At 39.2% G+C, this 22,138-nt stretch overlaps 1 protein-coding gene across 3 annotated transcripts in view; it reads left to right on the plus strand.

Annotated features, from left to right (window-relative positions):
• ank3b (ankyrin 3b) overlaps positions 1-22,138 on the plus strand; it is a 615,939-nt gene that overhangs the window by 5,800 nt on the left and 588,001 nt on the right. The window contains exon 1 of one of the 3 annotated variants that reach the window (XM_059947385.1): positions 8,930-9,010. The exons of 1 other annotated variant lie outside the window; for it this stretch is intronic. In XM_059947385.1, coding sequence (XP_059803368.1) covers positions 8,945-9,010 — 66 coding nt within the window. In that variant the 5' untranslated portion in view covers positions 8,930-8,944. Of the gene's footprint in view, positions 1-8,929; positions 9,011-14,256; positions 14,287-22,138 lie in introns of those variants that run through there. One more of the 3 variants, XM_059947393.1, reaches the window with a different exon arrangement.

Below are 22,138 nucleotides of genomic sequence, written 5' to 3' on the forward strand. Positions count from 1 at the left end.
CTTTGGTGCCAGACGGGGTAATTTGAATATCTCAGAAACTGCTGGTTTCCTGGGATTTTCATGCAACAGAGTCTAGGGTTTACACGGAATGGTGCAAGAAATAAAAACATCCAGTGGGCGGCGGTTCTGTGGGTGAAAGCACCTTGTTAATGAGAGAGGTCAGAGGAGAATGGTTAGACTGGTTCAAGATGACAGGAAGGCAACAATAACTCAAATAATCACGTATTACAAGAGCGGTGTGAAGTAGAGCACAACACATTGAACCTCGAAGTGGATGTGCTACAGTAGCAGAAGACCACAAACATATGGTCAGTAGCCACAATAAAAGGTACAGGAGGTACCTAATAAAGCGGACAGAGTGGAAAGTGTGGTTAGTGCCCAGTCTCCTGGCACAAGCAGAGCATCTGTACAATTTGATTGTGATATTGCACTCGGAAGCTCAGTTACCATCTGCGTCAGATTGTCTTTATTTTGAACCATTAAGGGGGGGAGTGGGCAGCTATGTGGCGTGTCACATTCAGCTGTTCCACTCGGTTCCTTTGCTTGATGTGTTTCTAACACTAGGGTATTTTTAAAATTGCTGAGTTGACTTCCCTTGTGTGTGCTTACGATGACCTGCTTTGAGTATCCCTCTGAGCATCTCTCTTTGAAGACTGGTTCTGAAGGAGGAGGGGATGGGTCAGAGTAGACATGTAAAGGCTAGAGGCAATCAAAACCATCTGTGATCACAAAGTACCGAAGCTCATCTGTATTTACAGAGTCTAGCTTTTGTATCGGTGTTAGTGAGGAGAAACCTTGCATGGGGATCTGCAGATTATCCATTATGACTGTTCTATAATTAGAAATGCCTAGACCACACTTTAGGAAATCAAATCATTTGGCTATCCTTCTTGAATACGGACAAGGGCTAAAGAGAAAGGCTCCAGGAATAAGGGCAACAAAGAGATGGTCACAGGAGGCAGAGGAGTGGCTATGGGATTGCTTCGAGTCAGTGGACTGGGCCGTGTTCAAGTACTCATCAGAGGATCTGAACAAATATGCCACAGTTATCACAGATGACATGAAAACAACCGTAGATGAGAGTACTCCACAGAATAATTCGGTCTTTTCCAGAACCAGAAACCCTGGATGAACCATGAGATCCTCAATCTGCTGAGGGCCAGATCAGTGGTGTTCAAGTCTGGCAACCAAGTAAAATACAAGAGGTCCAGGTACAATCACCAGAAAGCCACCTGACATGTGAAGTGGCAATTCCAGACCAAACTTGAATCATGGAAGGGTGCTCAATAGCCATGGCAGAGCTTGAACCCTATTCCCTCCTACAAAGTGAAACCAAGACATAGATGACAACGTGTTTGCTCACAGATTATCTCAATGCCTTTTACTTGCCTTTAACTGTCAAAATATGGAGGAACCTTCTCAAACTCCCCTAGCCCCTGAGAGCTCTACCTGCATTATACTTAAGACTTTGAGGCTAAGCATAGCTTGAATGCCTTACTTAAGTTTACTGACAAAACCCGTGTTGTTGGCCAAATCAAAAGAGGTGACAAATCAGTATATAGGCGGGAGATTGAATATCTGGTTGAGTGGTGCCACAACAACAACATCTCACTCAATATCAGCAAGACCAATGAGCTGATTATTGACTTCAGGAGGAGGAAATCGGCGATCCATGAACCAGTCCTTATAGTGGTGGAGAAGGTATGAAACACTAACTTCCCTGGTGTTATCATTTAAGTGGATCTGTACCAGGTCCAGCGCATAAGTGCCATTACAAAGAAAGCATAGAAGCACCTCTACTTTCTTAGAAGTCTGCGAAGGGTTGCCATGTCATGTAAAACTGAAAAATTTCAATAGATGTGTGGTGGACAGCAGATTGACTGGTTGTATTACAGGCTGTTCCCACAACCTATGAACTCACTTTCAAGGACTTTTTGTCATGTTCTCTATTTATTGCTTACTTATTTAATATTTTGTTGTCTTTTGCACACTGGTTGTTTGGCCGTCCTGTTGGGTGTGGTCTTTTATTGATTCTACTGTTTTTTCTTGTATTTACTGTGAATGCCTGCAAGAAAATGATCATCAGATTTGTGTGTGTGATGCACCATCAATAACTCTGAGACATGAGGCGAGATATCAGCTTTTATTGACTGGAAGAAAGAACAAGTAGTAGATGACCGCCATACTACATCCTAGAGACTGAGGGCAGGGCTCAGGCCTCTATTGCCTTTATACCGGGGTCTGTGGGAGGAGCCACAGGAGCAGTCAGCGGGGGGGCGTGTCCAAACAGGTATATGTAGTTCACCACAGTGTGATTACATATGTGTGCTTTGTTAATTTACTTTCAACTTTGACTGGGACAGAACTCCAAAGTCCTGCAGCTAGACTTGGAAGATTCCTTGAGTGTTGATGACTTGTGGAGGAAAGTGGCTAAACAAGATTTCGTAGGGTTCCTTCCATTGAGAAATATTAGCCAAATTGACAGGTTTGTAAGGCATAATTTATCATGTAGATAAGGGTGCCTTCTTGCAGTTTGTATGTATGTCATAGAAGAAAGGGAGAGCAACACAGAGATGCTCTGTAGCATTATTGTTGAGGTGGACTTCCCAAAGTGCTGACTGTACACTGGCCATATTACACCTTCCTTTTCATTGTGTAAGTGTGCAATTAATCTCCGACCATGGGTAAAAACTTTTATGCATTTATAGACACATTAGGAGAGGCTGTGAAAGCTGTTGTCCTTTTGAAATCTCTTGCCCAGTATTTTTGCCCGTCCCTACATGCTCTTGAAAAGCTGCAGGTGTTTTGGTAGAAAACCGAGATGGGTTATTCATTTCAAACTATGTCAGTGATGGTACTTCTAATATTAAGCCTGAAGAACCACCTCCAACAATCTAACACCTCCACAGTGCCAGCATAGAGAATTAGAATCACCATCTGAGATGATGGTATTGAATGCTGAGCTGTAGTCGATGAAGAGCATCCTGATGTATGCGTCTTTACTGTACAGATGTTCCAGGAATGAGTGAAGAGCCAATGAAATCACTGCTGATCTGTTGTGCCAGAAGGCAAATTTGAGTGAATCCAAGTCACACCTCGGATAGTGATTCTAATTCTCTCTGCTGGCACTGTGGAGGTGTTGGATTGTTGGAGATGGTTCTTCAGGTGTAATATTGAAACAACATTACACTTTCAAGTGGATATAAAATATTTAATTGTACTTAATTTTAATCAACATTTAATGCACAACCAATGAGACCTGTGACTTTGTTGTATATGGACTTCCAGCAATGTTTTTATTCCTGAGAGAAATGACCACATTTAAGATACTTGCTATTGTGTTCTCCCAAAGCTGTGAAAGATGCTAAATAAAGGTAAATTTCTTTGTCTTTGGTACAAAAATTGTCTCAGTTGCTCATAGAAGATATGACTTCATTATGTAGCTCCATATCTTTGGAAACTGGATGAACTCAGTACTTCAATACACTGATTATAAACATTAATAGGAGTTACCCATTTGCAGTTGGGCCAGAAAGCATGATGATAGCTAGAACCAATTTCAAAAAGTATACCCATGATTAGTTCAACTTGCAGCTTTGAGTTCGTTGCTGTGCATAAAAATATTCTTCCAATATTTTCCAGAAAATGTACACTTTTTTCTGTTTACTAGTTCAGTCAAAACAATCAACTTAATTTTGTAAATTATCAACAAAAGAAATAACTGATTTGTGGCTGTTATTTATTCGCTCTGCATCTCGAAGCCAAAGAAGTAACATGAATACAGCATTCACCTGCCCACGTTGATTCTCCATGTGTAGATATGCAGGCATCTATGTTTTAAGTGAGCTTAGTTCAGAATAACTATTGGCATTCTATGTAAATAAACCTTTGGCTTTTGTTACCAATTCTATGTGTTCTAAAGAGCCAAAATTCTCTGTGTTAGATCTCCAGACTCTTTGACAGGTGAGTAAGTCATTTTGGAAGCTGTGTGGCTCTTGGGAAATGATGTCTTTGTGCTCCCATTATTGAGGTATTAATTGCCTGGATGCTTCCTTTATATTGAACAATTGTCAGAGTCAAGCACATTTTTTCAGAGTCTGGTGTTCGGTTTTTATAAGAACTTCAGTCTTGTAACCTGTTTGATGACGTTTGATCTCAAGAATTAACTGGCCAGGATAGTAACTGTTTTCGCATATGCTCACAGTGAATTGTAGCTTGTAATTTACACACAAATGATCTAAAATGTTGTGTTTCAATCGAATGAGGATTAGTGCTATTTATCTTCATTTTGGCACTGTTTTGCTCTCTGCTCTCTGTTCAGTCTCTTCTGAGGGAAAATAAAACTGAATACAATTGAGGATCCAGGTAATGATAATGACGAGGAATGCTAAAATGTTTTAAAGGTCTTTGGGAAAGAAACACCATTTAAATTTTAGCTTGGTAAGTTGTTGTTGAAGAATTCTCCAAAAACAAGTTCAGGAATTTGAGTGCAAGTGCGTACATGTTTCCCCTCCCAACACCTTCATCAGATGAAATTGATAGCCTCTGATTGTTTCTCCTTTACAAGCATATATGTTGCCAGCTTGTCAGTCATAATGACAGACACAGGATTCGTTAAGTTAACTTATAATTAATATAATGACTCGTTCTTTAGAGAAAAGTTGGAAAAAGGAAGTGGACAAGCAGCAGGAGCCTCATTTACACTTAGCCATTGGTAACTGAAATCAGGGTTCTACCATATTTGGAGCTCAACAGTGTACCAACATCCCTACATTTTAGCCTTCTTGGTAAAAAGCATTAATTTAAACTCACCTGAGAAACAGTTCTGTTTGAATTATTGTTGATCAGTTACAGCAAGTAATGACTGACTTACTCATGAACTTGCAGGATGTCAGTCTTGCTTCAGTGCGAATATTCTTGTATTTGGTGCTTGAGGTGAAACTTCCCTGCTGTTTAAATAGCATCGTATTTGTTTAATCATCCCAGAGCTCCATCTGTGATAGTCTGACAACAATAAAGATACTATATAAATATAATTTAACATAGTAAATTATGGACATTACAGTGGAGATTCGACAAGGTATTGTTTGTATTGGAGCATTTCAATTATGAGGGATATTGGATAGGCTTGGTTTGTTTTTCCTTGAGCATAGGAGGCTGAGGGGCACAGAAAATTGTGGGGAGGAGTGGAGAGAGTATATCATAAGAATCTGTTTCCCAAGGTGGATGTCTGAAACAAGAGTGTGTTGTACAAGATAAGAGGTAGAAGATTTAGTGAGGACCTTAGGTGAAAGTTTTCACCCAGTGGATGGATTTTGAAACACATGGCCTGAGGCAGTGGTGGAGGTAAGTTCTCCCACAACACTTAAGCAGCTCCAAACACTTGAATCAACTCCGCTGGGGATGGTCTTAAGCCAGTTGTAAAAGAAGAATTGGGCAAGGGGATAACAACCCCATCCCATCAAAACCCAGTTCTACAGAGGCTCCAGAGACCTCATCCCTGGGAGAGGAAGGATCTTTGAGGGTTGGCTACAGTTGTGGGGAAATTTGAAGGACTGGGCCAGGAGAGGGGACTCTGGTGTGTTGCTGCAGGCAGCCTATGCCCCAGTAGGGACAATAGGGTAAGAAGGAGAAAAAGGAACACTTTAATCACAATGGTAGAAAATGCTATGGACAGGTAAATGGAATTATCTGTCATGGGCTGAAAGGCAAGTTTATGTGTTGTATGACTTGCAGTTTTATCATGCAAAATTAGGAAAGTATGTGAACTATCAGTTCAGATGCTTGATCGCAGGTTTTAAGAACATAATTAAAATATGTAAAGAAATGTGGAGTGATTTAGGAAGGGAATTTTAGAGCTTAGGGCCCTTGCAGAAAGCAGTACTATGGTTGTTGAAATGATTAAATCTGAGAACAAATGAAGCTGATCAAAAGGAAGTTGGCATTAGTAAGCACATCTTCAGCACCGCACAGAACTGAATTGACATCCTGAGCTGTCAGGCTGCTTCTCGGCTGTCATGTTAAATCTGGTGCAGTTGGCATTAAAACGAATGGATGACATTGGATGCTGGGCAAAGGGCAAGTCTTTTCATTTATTTATATTAGTTTGTCTTTTCAGTTGCTTTTATTGTGGCTACTTAGTGGGCATGCGACGGAAACCTGATTGTGGAAAGCTATGACCAGAAATTTCTTCCTCTCTTTTTCCGTCACCTTCTCCCCTCACACAACATCACCCCCCTGGCTATTTTTTTCAGAGTGGTAAGTTTTAAATTATCATTGGCTAAATGCCTAATACCAGAAGGCATGCATTGAAGGCGGGCTGGGGGATATGAGGGGTAAGTTTTTTTTACTCAGAGAGTGTTGGGTGCCTGGAATGTGCTGCCTGGTGCAGTGGTAGAGGCAAGTACATTAGTGGCTTTTAAGAGATGTTTGGATAGGCACATGGATGTAAGGAAGTTGGGAAGATATGGACATTGTGTAGGTAGGAGGGATTAGAGTTTGGGTGTTTTCGACTTGCATAACATTGTGAGCCCAGTGGCCTGTTCCTGTGCTGTACTGTTTATGCTCTGAAGATTGAATAGGTTGTATTTTTAACTAACACAAGCCTGAATGCAAATCTTTAAAATTAACAATTGCGTAGCAAAACTGAAGCAATTTGGTCAATTATTTCCATGTCAACTAGTTGGAATACCTTTCCCCTTTTCTATCCCTGTAGTGCTGCAACTGGTCTCCTTCGAGAGTTTACTTACCCACTTAACATTGTAAAAGTTGTTATGAATTGTGCTTCCTAAAGCTTTTCAGGCAGTGTGTTCCAGAACATGACTACTGTGCAGATTTATTTCTTCATAATCCCTTTGCTTATTTTGCTGTTAGCCTTCCACTAATTGTTTATTTGTTTTTGAACATCTCTATCGAATCTCCCTACTACATTCCAGAGCAAGAAAATATTCTGGTCTTTCCACATCACAGAAGTTCTGTATCCTTAAAGTTATTTATTAAATTGTCTCTATAACTTCTAGAAATCCTTCCAAAAGTGATGGCCAGAATTACCAAGAACTTCTGTTGGTCTGATCAGTGATTTATAATTGTTCACAATGATAAACTTATTTATGTCTATGCTCACTATCACATCTGCTTAGCATAACATAAATGAGTTTTCGGAGAGAAATGTTAAGGATTTGGTTCAAACTTCGAAGAAGTGTATAGTTTAGTGAGATGCAAGTATTAAATATTACACTGTGCTCCAACATAAAGTGAACGAACAGTTGGCATTTCAGGCCAAAACCCTTCAGCAACTGTTTATTAATTTCTATAGAAGCTGCCTGACTTGCTGAGTTCTGCTAACGTTTTGCATGTATTGCTTTGGATTTCCAGCATCTGTGGGATCTCTTGTGTTTCCAAATAAAGTGAGCCATTTCTGATCATGCTTCCATGGAATAAGAGCAATTTCTTATTTGAGGGTGTCGCATTATTTAAAAGTCCATGTGACCCTGCGAAGAACCTGCTGGTTATAAGTGAAAGTTTTCACTTCAGATCGGATATAATACTTACAAGATAACAATTTCATCTTGATATGTCATGTGGGCATAGCTTAAGCATTATACCAAAGGTTGAAGTACATTTTAAATGCATTTTATTCAATGGGATCTTGAAGTACGTATCAGGCCTCATTACGTCTGTGGATGAGTTGTAGTGGTTGTTCTCCGGGTCCTGACTTCTGGAGCATTGTGTTTGACCATTGCTATGGATGATTGAATTTGCAGTGTTTACCTTCTGTCCTGTGTGCAGTATTGACATTTTGTAGGATCTGATCGTTCTTCAGAGACTCATACACCCAGAGGGAGACCAATCAATTCACTGTGCTGGTGCCTGCTGCTTGAAAGTTTAGTCCATCGAATTTCTCACCTGTTGCGCTATAATTCTCTCCTATTTTCAGAGGTAAATAATAAAACTTTAAAAATTACCATTTCGTAATCACTTGCTGATTTTCTGTTTGTAAATACAGAGATCTCTTTATTGCTACTTCTTTAAAAAAAAAGTGTGCGTTTCTGATTTCTGACCCATCTTCCCATTCAAACATTCCCCTTAGTACATGTAGGCATTGAGCAACTCTAATAAATCCCCAAAGCCATCAAGTCTGGCCTCTGATAGTGGTGAAATTTCTAAATGATGGAATAGGAATACTAGTGGACTAAAGAAAATTGTGCCTAATTGTCAGCAATTTAATACTGTACTGCAGTATCTTGCTTAAGCCTGTCTATATCTGGTACTAGATTTTGCCTTCATCAGTAGGTTTTGGGTTTTATATATAGGCTCGGTTAGATTAACAGTTTAATGGCCAAGGTGGGGTCTTTACTGTATGTTCAGTTTGAATATGTGCACATTGGTATCATCTACCAATGCAGGTTGAGCCTTTGTTTTTGAGTTTAACGTATGACAAATATTTGAACAAATGTAAAATGCTTGAGACTAACAGTGAATCATTGATACCAGCACAGCTGTGTTGGGCCATGTCATTGGCTACTGTTCCAATGGGACCATTTCCAAAGAGGATGAACATTGCTATCTTATGTGCAGAGAGATCTGGACGGAATGATGTAACAAAGTACATTTGTGCAGCAGAGACCTGGGTTGTGACAGTGGATCTAGGGCAAGAATCTGTGCCTTGAACCTACTTGTTCCTTTCAAAGCATTCAAATGGAATTTTGTTACAGACGTTATAATTATCCAGGTTTTCTTTTACTGACTAAATTGCAATTAGTCCCCTGATCTGACATCATAAAAGTGTGCAGTAGAACAATGACAAAAACTCTCTTTTCAATGAGGTTAGTGGTAGCCAGATCATGTACTGGATTTGTCCTGTACTGTTCATTTTCATTTGTGACACATGATTGCATTTCAGAACAACACTTTAGCTCCTTGAATAGTGACCCTGGCATTTTGCATGACTTTTGTTCCTGGTGAGACGAGCGGCTGGCTCGTTTATCAGTTACCCCTGGGAAAGTATCAGGTTAATGTTGGTTTCTTTTTGTGATTTTTTGTTTTGTTGTTGTTATGAGCAATGGAGAATGTGGGGAGGGTGTTGCTATTTTAGAAGTGATGTGGTAATCTGCTATTCATTGAGGTAAAGGGATGTTTGTGTTAGTTAAAATTATAAAGGCAGGTTGTTCAGTTTGTTTTACCAGATTGATTTCTTTAATTTAAAGTGTTTACCTGTAAGAGAGAAGAATAAGATTCAATTGTGTACTGTAGATCACAGGACATGGCACAATAAGTCTCGGCACCTTTGTTGTTCGTGTTTTGGAAAAATGAAGCAAAAATTGGGTTTTCTGGAGGATGTAGATACTGTGATCCATGTCTGCATGCTCCATCTTCTGCTCCATTTCACGTTGAATGCTATCAGTGAGGAAGAGCAGGAAGGGGTGCCAACAATCAGGCTTGGTACCCTTTGACAAGCGAGTATTAAAGTTGTTCAAAATGGAAATTGTTGATCACTGCCTGGTGATCTCTTCACATGAGTTTCTATATCTTTGCTGCAAGGCCTATTGGGGTTGAACTTCAGTTGGGTGATAGCAAAGGGCGATCATTTCTATACTCAAACTAGATTTTATTTTCCACCAATGTTAAAGAAAACTATAAAACATAGGAGCAGAATTAGGCCATTCGGCCAGTTGAGTCTGTTCCCCCATACCATCATGGCTGATTTATTACCCTCTCAACCCCATTCTCCTTTTTTCCCCTGCCTAACCTTTGATGCCCTACTATCCATCTCTGCTTGAAATATACCTATGATTTGGCCTGAATGGGTGCACTATAAAAGGGACTTCAGATTTGAAATCATCCATTTGAGCTATCATTGAAAGATAAGTTGCACCCTCTACAATCTTTTTTTACACATGAAAAATAATTCAGGATCAAGAATTTGAGGAGTGCTCTGTTTTGTGAAACCATTCTCTGTATGATCTGGGGGATTCGTTACATGAAGAGTGAAATTGAGCAATGAAGTGAAAATTTGGACCTATCTTTCAAGCTCCATGTTAAAATTAGTCTAAATCTTGCTATTATTTGCCCATGTACATTTATAATTCTTTCTGACTTTTTTATTGTTTATAAATGCCAGCCCGACTTTTTGCTTTTTAAAAACAAAGATTACTGAAAAAACTCACCCACTCAGACAGCACCCAAGAGAGAGAAAAAAATAAAGTTAATATTACAGATTTTGTGTAACAAATGGGGACAAAAATTAAAAATGGATACATGGGAGAAGAGGACAAGGAATGGGAAATATAAAATAAACATCATTGATAAGATGGAGACAAAGAACAAGAGTTTGATACAGATTGGTATGATCAGAAAGAGAGAATGGTCAAGTTTTGCTCATGGCAGCTAATCTCTCTGGAGGAGGTATAAATAAAAGGAATCCAGAGGAAAAAGAAAAGTAAAACATTAGGATTGTGAGATACAGATAGCAGCAGTTGCTGGAAGTTGGAAATGAAATAAATAATCCAATAAGCTAGGTAGCATCCACGGAGACAGAAACAGATTTGATATTCCACGTTGATGTAGCCCCAGCGTGAAAGGGAAATGGGCACGTTTAGTCCTTCCTGCGGTTGTATGTGAAGGTGCTTTGAGAAGGGAATCAGTACTGGTGGAAACGGAATATGAGTTGGGGATTGCAAAGGAAATAGTATTTGCATGCACAATATGCAGGTAACACTTGTGCTTCTATATGTTCAGAGGCTTGCTAAAAATCAATCACACTTTTTTCTTGAGGTTGTGCTTGGTTCAACATCTCCCACTGCAAAGTGCTGCACACACTGCCCTCTGACAATAAAGATTCTCTGTGCGATATTGGAAAATATGGACTAGTTCTCATGTCAGGTGAACCATGTATAGGTAAACGCAGACCATTGTTTTCAACAATATGCCAATTCAGAGTTTTATTGATTGAGGAAAAGGTATTTGACGATCAAGACCTTAGGCTCGGTACAAAATTCTGAATCTACTGAGCAGTAATGATCCCTGCTCACTTATTATGATCTTAAGACCTGGACCATCTAGAGCAGGCATTGCAAGGTACTGGAAAAATACTGCCACTATAAACACCTCCAAATGTACTGAGACCATCAGACACAGGAGCATAATTAGGCCATTTGGCCCATTGAGTCTGATCCACTATTCAAGCTTGTCAGATCCTTTTTTCTCTCCTCCTCAGTCCCTCTCCTCAGCCTTCTCCCCGTAACCTTTGATGCTGTGACCAATCAAGTCTCCACCTTAAATACACCCAGCAGCCTGGCCTCTACAGCTGTCTGTGGTAACAAATACCACTAATTCACCACCCTCTGGCTAAAGAACTTTTTCCACGTCTCTGTTTTAAACGGATGACCTCCTTTCCAGAGGCTGTGTCTTAGACTAATCCACCATGGGAAACATCCTTTCCATATCTGCTCTGTCTTGGCCTTCTCAGCATTCAGTAGGTTTAAATGAGGTCCCCTCTCATCCTTCTAAATTCCAGTGAGTACAGACCCAGAGCCATCAAATGTTCCTCGTATGATAACCCTTTCATTCCCGGAATCATCCTTGTGAACCTCCTCTGAACCCTCTCCAATGCCAGCTCATCTTTTCTTAGATAAGGAGCCCAAAAACGGTTCATAATACTCAAGGTGAGACCTCCCAAGTGCATTATAAAGCCTTAACATCACATCCCTGCTGTTATATTCTTGACCTCTTGAAATGAATGCTAACATTACATTTGCCTTCCTCGCCCCCAACTCAACCTGCAAGTTAACCTTTAGGGTGTTTTGCACAAGGACTCACAAGTCCCTTTGTGTCTGAGATTTTTTGGGTTTGCTCCCTGAAAGGACAAGTGATCCAACATAAGTTTCCTCTCTAAGGTAAATATCCAAAAACAAGTCTCCAGTTTTACTCTGTTCACTACATTGTACTTGCCAGGCTCTGCTGTGGGCAGAGGAAATCATTTCAGGATGTTTTCAACATGTCCAAGGGCACAGAAGTAAAGGAAATGGAGCCTACATAGTTGAGAACTCTGTAAACTCTGTTGGAGGAGAAGCCAAGTTCAGGGCAGGAAGATCTTTCAGATACACGTGTGGAAATTGTCATCAGAATTCATTCAGTGGAGTCATGGGAACTGGGAAGATGGAGTTTGGAATCCTAACAGGAAGCAAGAGATGTGGTAGTGTTATCTATATCATCTAATAATGGATATTTATCAGCATTACCCCTGAGATGGAGAAAGAAAAATATACCATATATATTAAATATATTTGGTGTGGTGCAAATGGATGTTGGGAATAAAAAAAAGATGAATTTAAATTTTCATAATTGTACTCTAAATTCTCAAACCCATGCAGTTAATTGGAAGGAGCTTGGCAGCTTTAAGTTCTAACCATTATTAGAACCTATTGATGCTAATTGGTACAAAAAAAAATTTGTTAACTGGCATGTCTCAAACCTGACAGGTACTAGTTCATCAAATAATGCAATGTTGTCACAAGATCCCCTGAGGATTGTTCCAATGTCAACCCAATCCAAGTATAATGGTGCTCTATACCAGGGTTAATTCAATTTTCAACTGCACAATACTTTTGATTTTAGCATTGTGGAAAAATATTTCTAGGCCTTGGTGCTTATATTTGACCATGAAACGAGCTTTGGGCCATATATTCATGCCATCAGTAAGAACACATTAACGCTTTACTAACTTTGTCCACCTCCACTCTGCCTCTGTCTGTCTGCTGAACTTCCTGTCCAGGCTTTAGTTGCATTAGGACTTAACCATTTCTGGACACCCTCTTTATCGGGTGTTCTACCTGACATAAAATTGATATCTTCCAAAATTATGTTGCTTCTGTCCTAAATTAGCTGTGACCTTTGCATCTTGGTTAAGTAACCTTTAGTTTTTAAATTCCTCAACATATCCTTTATTTGTGAAATCTCAATTGTGCATGTTTTAAAGAAACCTTTATATTTATTGGATATCTCTTGAGCAGATGCGATTCAATGCTGTAGAGTCCCCTCTCTGCCTCATTGCATCTTTTCTCCTTTTTTCCTCTTTAAGCTTCCCTCTTTTACCAAGCTTTTGACAACCTGCAGCTGCCTGAGTTTGGACTTTGTCAAATTTTACTAATATGAAGTACTTTAGGACATATTGAATGAACAAAATAAATATATTATTGTTAATAATTACAAATAGTAATGATAGCACAGCAAATATTTCTATTTCTGTAGATGTTAAGCTTTAACATTTTGTATGATATGCCTTTCATTTCAAAGAGCTTGACACTTAGTGAATACTTCTGGATGGAAATGGACAGGTACTGAGTTAAACCCTGGAACAACCCTTGTATTAGGAATTTGGGTTTTCATTGACCAAATTGAGGAAGACATTTGAATATGTTTGCTTTGAAAAAGATTCTGTCATTTCCTAATTTAACACATACTATTAAACTGCTGAAAGTTAATTTCTATCGTTTTTAAGACACATGTTCCATCTACAAAATATTATTTCTGGTGTGTAACAGAAAATGGCCAGATAAAAATTGCATTCATATAGTACCCTTTGCAATCTTGGGATATCCCAAAGCACTGCACTAGCAATCAGATATTTGTAGTATATGAGGTCTGTCCAGAGTTAGTTCATCATGTATGCATCTGGTATCTTATTTTGTAACTAAAGTTTTCAAAGAGTTTCCTAACGACTCTTCTTTCAGATTTTCTGGGGCAGTTTGTTGGGAAGTTGATGTCCATCTCTGAAAGTTCTAGGGTAGAACTAAAAATTTGATAGTGCTAGCCTGGTCTTGCAATTGAAAGTAATACATGACCCTCCATTGATGTGTCTACAATAACCTTGGGACATTTCTAGATGCTTTATACTCATTGAACTACTGAATCAATTCAGTTATCGAATTACAAGAGAATGGGTAAAACTGGAAAGTTAACAACTTATTAACTTTAATCTCATCACTTATTAGTGCATAGAACTAGAACTATTGGTGCACTATCATTTGTGCAGTCATAACTACTTGTAATTATTAACTAATCACATAATTTGCTTGTAACAAAGTCCCATGCACTCTTGAGTGAACAACAAAATATATATTAGTGTTAACAAACAATCTGCTGGAGGAACTCTGCGGGTAAAGTGGCATCTGTGGGAGGAAAGGAACTCTCAATGTTTTGAGTTGAAGTCCCACATCAGGACTGACACTGAGGGGTTTGATGTGAAACATCGACAGTTGCTTTTCTCCACAGATGCTGCTTGATCTGGTAAGATCCTCCAGCAAATTGTTTACTGATCCAAATTCCAGTCTTTTGTGTTTCCATTTATTTGTGTCATGTTGGTTGTGTGAATAATCATTGATTCCAATACCAGGGAGAACATCTTAGTCCTTTTTGTGAAATAATTCCATTGGATCTTTTTAAAGTGGTAAATTATTCTGATTCTATCAAGAGTACTATCAGTTTTGCAAACACTTCATCAGTGTCTTAAAAAATCAGGCCCACTTTCCAATGTCATGTGGACTAATTTCATCTTGAAAAGCTGTCAGAGACCCTTTATTAATAAAAATGCTAACAAATTAACTTTTAAAATTGTGGAGTAAAATGATTCTGCAATTAATTCAGCCAAGCCATGGAAAATGAGTTGCAATAATAGAGGATTATGAAGTGCTGAGTGGTACTCATGTTTACACAAAGCATTGATCCATTTGGACAGCTCTTAGTTCACCAGAGCTTTTGTCAGTTTTTTCCATTGGTCTCTGTTAAGCCTGCAGACCTATTTGAAAGATGCAACCATCAGCATGTGCATTAACATTTATTGACAACCAAAACAAAAGATAGCATGACACCTGATTTATGTATTTTTATAAAGTGTCAGCAACAGTCTCGTGCAGGAAATGACAAATTTCGTTCTTGCCAAGGTACAATAAAAAAAAGGTCATGAGAGATTCTGCCAATCTCTAGAAGAGAGTTAATTGGCAGAGCCTCATCTGTTAATGCTTGAGAGATTTTGTACTTAAATACTCAGTACAAAATGGCATATTTTTCATGTGATTTGTACAGCATCGTTGGTGTTAAATTGATGAAGGGTTAGCTGAAAATTTGGGGAAGGACTGGTTCTTGTACCCATTTTTTTTTTCTTCCAGTGGTATGCACCCAACTGTGTTGTTTGTGCCACTTTCATGCCTGTGTTTTGGGCTTTGCAATTTTGTTTGCTAAAGAAAGAATGGCAGCAGTCTTCCAGGTTTTCCTGCAGAAATTTCATTGGTTCTCCAACAAAACCTGCATTCAGAGTTTGTATTGTGGATCTTTTTGAAGGAAAAGAACTTGGATCATTATGGCAGATTTGTAACTTCACAAAGTCCTATGTTTCTTTTATATCCAATTGGATACTTTTTTAAAAGTGCGTCGTTACTTACCAATTTAAGAATCTTTAAATATTGGACTATGGACGGTTATCCTTAGTTTGTTAAGCCAAGGTCAATTAAGAGCTATCCAGTCAAGCTGACATGTCACCTTTTCTCCAAACCCTGTGTCATATACTGTGGGATGGGGTGGTGATGTAGCGGTTAATATAATGCTATTAGAGTTCCAGGTTCAATTGCACTGTCTGTTGGAGTCTGTATGTTCTCCCTGTGACTGTGTGTGTTTCCTCTAAGTGCTCTGGTTTCCTCCCACATTTCCAAAGGCATATGGGTGAGTAAGTTAACGGGTGTAAATGGGCAGTGCTGACTCTTTGGGCCGAAAGAGCCTGTTACTATGCTGTGCCTATCTGAAAATAAACCAGATTAAAAAGTACATGTTCATTTGCATTTTGTAAATGGAACTTGTGATAACTAAGTTTTTAAGGAAAAAGTGCCAAAATCTTAAGTCTTTGTGAAGCAAGGTTCCTTAATGGTATTATAGTCAGGGGTGGTAATGGGGATAAGCTCCCACTACTATTAAATACTCCCAGTGGTGTGCATCTCAAATAGCTTCTGACAACCAAGTTCAGCTCTTGGTGGCTTATCTACTAGATGGAAGCAGTTCTACTGACAGGAGGAGGAGAAAAAGCAGGTTATTGGTGCTTTACAACCAGTCTATTTGGGCAGATGAGCTGGTCAGCCATGGTTGGCAGCTCATTTAGGCGAAGGAAAACTCTAATCTCAAACCTCTTCTGCCTTGTGGCTATATGTATTCATGGGGAAGGCTTCAGGAGTAAACCTAGAGTAAAAATCCGGAGCTGGAGTCCGTAAGGCAGTCCTATGTTGAGTTGAGTGCTGACTGGCAACTCCTGTGACGGGTGTTGATACCAAACTGTATCGGTCTCTGCTGTTCCTTTGATTCATCAGCTGCATGGGGGAGGGGGGCTGCTGCATGGGCAACAGCTTGCTCCCCATATCATACTGCCTGCACATCGCGTAGACAGCTGAGACGCAATATTCATGGTCAACCCCAACAAATGGAGGGCCTCATGATGTGAAGCACTATAACTTCTTTCATATCCATTTTGTTCTTTAGTTGGTAACCTGTAATCTCTGGTTACCATCCTACTTTCTAACTTCCTCTGTCATCTATATAATGAACTTGTATACAATTGCCATGAACTAATTTAGCAATATCAGCTGAAGGATATATAGTAAACTGGCAATTGGCTGAGCTTTTCCAACCTTGAAATAATGTTGAGGATTGTTTATATTCATTCATCATAATTTCCTCCTTCACGATCACATGATCTTTCTCTTAAAGGCATCAGTGCTATTCACCATGATGACTCTGTGTGGTATTAAGTGCCAATCTATTCTTTCAGTAAAGAATTTTCTCCTGAATTCCTCCTTGAATTTATTAGTATTCATCCTACATTTAGGCTTCACAACAAATGCAGTTTTATTTGATTTTCAGTTTCATATTTATGATTCAAAGTATTTGTGTCCACTGTATTGAACAAATTCTTAATCTGAGATGGATACTGCCTATTGAACTCCATTCTAGAAACCTGAGTGTGTGATCTGATTATGGTTTCCAAGACCTTGAAAATAACTTTGGAAAGATAGACAAATGTTTCTAATTCCAGTGGAGAGCAGAATCAGGGCCATCAATCCAAAAATGAAATTGCAGCAAAATCCTTTATGAAAGTAAAGTTCAAATGTGGAATTTAAACCCACGTGGAATAATTGAGGTGAACAACACAATTTTTTTAGGTGAAGCTAGATAAGTACATGAAGGGAGAAGACACAAAAGGGTTTCCTGATGGGGCAAGATTAAGTGGTGTAGGAAGCTAATGTCGAAAATAAATTTTTTTATCTCTCTGTTATGATCTGTTTTGTTTTTTTTTTCCAAATGTACAGTGCCTATAAAAAGTATTCACCCCTCATTGGAAGTTTTCATCTTTTAGTGTTTTACAACATTGAATCACAGTGGAATGTACTTGGCTTTTTTTTTGACACTGATCGACAGAAAAGACTCTTTCATGTCAAAGTGGAAACATCTCTGCAAAGCAATCTAAATTAATTACAAATATAAAACAAATTAATTGATTGCATAATTATTCGCCCCTTCAAGTTAGTATTGAGTAGATGCACCTTTGACAGCAATTACAGCCTTGAGTCTGTGTGACAGGTCTCTATCAGCTTTACACATCTGGACACTACAATTTTTCCCCATTCTTTACAAAACTGCTCAGGCTCTGTCAGATTGCATGAGGGTCATGAATGAGCAGGGCTTTTCAAGTCCAGCCACAAATTCCTAATTGGATTGATGCCTGGACTCTGATTTGGCCACTCCAGGACATTAGCTTTGTTGTCTTTAAGCTTTGGCTTTGCACTTGGGGTAATTGTCTTGCTGGAAAACTAATCTGCTCTCATGTCACAGTTCTCTTGCAGTCTGCATCAGGGTTTCCTCCAGGATGTTCCTGTATTTTGCTGCATTCATTTTCCCTTCTACCTTCATGAACCTTCCAGAGCCTACTGCAGTGAAGCATCCCCACAGCATGATGCAGCCATCATCGCACTTCACGGTAGTGATGGTGTGTTTTTGATGATGTGCAGTACTTGGCTTGTGTGTTCAGTCTGATGGCCAAAAAGCTCAATTTTGGTTTCCTCAGACCATAGAACCTTCTTCCAGCTGACTTCAGAGTCTCCCACATGCCTTTTGGCAAACTCTAGCCGAGATTTCAAGTGAGTTTTTTTTTCCCAACACTGGCTTTCTCTTTTCCAATCTCCCATAAAGCTGCAATTGGTGAAGCACCTGGGCAACAGTTGTTGTTTGTGCAGTCTCTCCCATCCCAGCCACTGAAGCTGGTAACTCCTCCAGGGTCACCATAGTTCTCCTGGTGGCCTCCCTCACCAGTCCCTTTGCATGGTCACACGGCCACTCAGTTTTTGAGGATGGTCTGCATTAGGCAGATTTACAGTTGTGCCATATTCTTTCTATTTCTTGATGATTGACTTAACTGTACTCTAAAAGATATTCAGTGACTTGGAAATTTTCTTGTATCCATCTCCTGGCTTGTGCTTTTCAATAACCTTCTTGCAGAGTTGCTCTGAGTGTTCTTTTGTCTTTGTGGTGTAGTTTTTGCCAGGATACTGACTCACCAACAGTTGGACCTTCCAGATACGTGTATTTTTACTACAATCAGTTGAAACACCATGACTGCAACAGGTCTCCAAAAACAGATCTCCATTTAACTAATTATATGCCTTCTAAGACCAAATGGCTGCACCAGCAATGATTCGGTGTGTCATATTAAAGGGGTGAATACTTATGCAATCAATTATTTTGTGTTTTATATTTGTAATTAATTTAGATCACTTTGTAGAGATTTGTTTTCACTTTGACACAAAACAGTCTTTTTCTGTTGATGTGTTAAAAAAAGCCAAATTAAATCCACTGTGATTCAATGTTGTAAAACAATAAAACATGGAAACTTCCAAGTGGGGTGAATACTTTTTATAGGCACTGTATTTTAATTCTTTTTCTCCATTGTCACCTTACTCCCATAATTTGGAGACCAAAGTTGTGGACAGTACTACAAAATTCTATATCATATCACCTGTAAGTGCCTGGTTGGTTCTAGCAAGAACCCACTGCAAGGTTAATTTGCAATCCGTTACATTGTCGATTTCCATAACAAATGTAACTTGTAATGTTTGACCTTCAGTAAGTTGTCTGTATTTTAACTTGATACTGCTCAATAGAGCTTTGATATAGAATTGGCTTTTAACCAAAAATATTATGGAATTTTTTTTTAAAAAAGACAAATTTGTTGCCCTTACTTTATCTGATGCTCCCAAAAGATGTGCCTAACTCCACATTGCATAGGCTATGGCATGCCTTGTATTTTAATCATCTATGGCCAGTAGGTCCCCATGATAATTTGGAATGTACTGCAATCCCTTGAGCATTGACCTTGACAAATGTAAGGTTTATGTCATGTGATGAACACTTTAACCTAGAAAACATGATTGTAAGAAGTAAATGCATTCTTTCAGTTATTCAGTTAAACTGCAGTCACTGTGTGTTTGCACTGTTCCTGTAGTTGTTTCAAACAAGCCTTGCTCAATAAAAAATGTTCTTTTTGTTCTTAAAGTAGATTGATGCCACTTATTTCCAAAAGAAAATCCTAAATGAACTTGTGTTTTAATTGTAAAAATCAAAGCAATGTGCTTTCAATAATTTCTGTTTTGTTTATGCTGTCATATACTGATGGCCGTTTCATTTTGGATCATTGCACAAGTCATGTGAGTTTTTGAAAGCAGAGAGTTATGAGGTAGCTGGAATTTGGCCCCTACACATGCCTTTGAGCTTAATTAAGTTTTGTGCAACAAGGGCATTGAAATGAATCTGATTCCAGAACCAAGTTTTACAGGTCTATATATGATTCTTATCTGTAAAGAGATTTTACATGGGGGAGGGTGTGGAAGGCAAGCATTAAACAGTGCTTCCAGTGTTTGATGTGAGGAGGATACTACAAAACTGATTGATGTAATTATCTTCAGTTTATAAGGCATTTGACTAGCTGACACAGGTCAGTAGCTCAAATCTTATCATTACAGATTATCGAATTGAAGATGATAAATCAGTGACTTATAGAATGCTAACAGTTTAAAAAGGTTAAAACTGCTGGAATACTATTTCAGAAGTGTTGGGATGGGCAACATGCAGTGTCAATAGTTCAGGCCTTATCTTTTTATAACTAAAAAAGCTTATTATGCTCGGAGTCTGGCGGGGTCTGACAGCCACTCAGTTAATGATGTTTTAAAACATGAAATACAGTTACTGCTGAGTATTGCATAATTTCAAAGTGGTGGCCCACAACCAACCCCTTAGGAAAACGGAGGGGGGGCAGACATCTATATCCTTGTTGCATACACCCACGACCTATGAACCAGTGGTTCAGAATATTCCTGAAAATAAACAGCATAAAGGTTAGCATAGCCAGCTAGCAAGGTGCATTTAATCATATTACCAAAATAAAACCATTTGGCAACAAACAAACTTGCATGAGGAGGATTTAATATCTGTTTCATTACTGAATTGCTTAAAAGCAGCGTGTCTTCATCTCAGCTGACCATGTATATTGAGGTTTAAGGAGGGATAGCTGTAAAACAAATACAGTAATGTGCAAAAGTCTTAGGAACATGTGTATAGCTAGGGTGCTTAAGACTTCTGCACAGTACTGCAGTTATTTTATAGAAACACTGTACTGCTGCTGTATATAAAACACAAATTTCATGACATACGTGAGTGATAATAAACCTGATTCTGATACGGGTCTCTGTTGTGGACTGAGAGGGGAATCATGGTTGGGAAAAGGGGGAAAGGAGAGGGTTGGAAGCAGGAAGCAGCAGGGAGACGATCTGTAATGATCAATGAACCAATTGTCTGGAATCAAATGACTTTGCCTTGTGTCTCAGGGCTGGGTGTGTCTGCACCTGTGATAACTGCTGCCCCGGCACTCCTTCTCTATCACCTGACCCACACCATTCCTGCCGCACTCTACACTCACCATTCCCAGCATCCTTTGCTCCTGCCAGATTTACAAGCTGGAACTCCGCTCCACATTGTCAAATACAGTACTGTGCAAAGGTTTTAAAGATCCTAGCTTGCTCGATTTATCTATCTATCGCTCAATACTGTAAATACACATTATTTAAAGCAGAGAAGTTCTTTAGGCAGCTGACCACTGAGCTACCAAATGAATATTCCAGTAGCTGTCATGTTTATTTTCTATTGGGTGATCTTTGACAATTTGCTTGATTCATTTCAACACCTTCTTTCTTTATCATGTCCTCCTACTCTATTTAGAATTATATCTAATTGCTTTGTGAATTCTCAAATGTACAAGCACAACAGAGTAACGATTTAAGACTGCTTGGGTAAAACAAAGAGCAGATGAAAAGTGGATGTTGCTGAACCCCCTTGACTCATGGCAGTTCCCCTGGTGAGGATACTTCCATGGTGCTGTTGGGGAGATACCAGGGATTTAGGCACAGTGCCAATGAAGGTTCAGTGATATATTTTCAAGTCAAAATGGTCTTCAGTTTAGAAGGGTGCCTACCAGTGGTTGTGTTTTCAGATACCCTCTGCCCATATCCTTGATGACACGAGTGATTGCAGGTTCAAGAGCTGCTGTCAGCATAGCCTGGACAAGTACATTTATAGATGCTACATTCTGCACATACTGTGTGCCAGTGATGGATAGAATTGCTAGACAAGCGGGCTATTTTATTCTTGATGCTCTCCAGCTTCCTAGGAGTAGTTGGAGCTGCTAGGCATGAAGGGAGTATTCCACCATGGACTTGACCTGTGTTTATAGATGATGGAAAGCTTTGCAATGTTGGTCAATAAGTGCTGTGGGATATCCAGCCTCTGACCTGCCATTTATTTCTTTTCTTCTCTTCGGTATTCACTAAGGAGAAAGATATTGAATTGTGTAAGGTGTGGGAAACAAGTAAGAAAGTTATGGAACCTATGACAATTAAAGAGGTGGAAGTACTGGCGCTTTTAAGAAATTTAAAAGTGGATAAATCTCCGGGTGCTGACAGGATATTCCCCAGGACCTTGAGGGAAGTCTGTGTAGAGATAGCAGGAGCTCTGACGGAGATCTTTAAGATGTCATTAGAAACGGGGATTGTGCCAG

The sequence above is a fragment of the Hypanus sabinus genome, chromosome 22, assembly GCF_030144855.1.
Source record: "Hypanus sabinus isolate sHypSab1 chromosome 22, sHypSab1.hap1, whole genome shotgun sequence".
Lineage (NCBI taxonomy): Eukaryota > Metazoa > Chordata > Chondrichthyes > Myliobatiformes > Dasyatidae > Hypanus > Hypanus sabinus.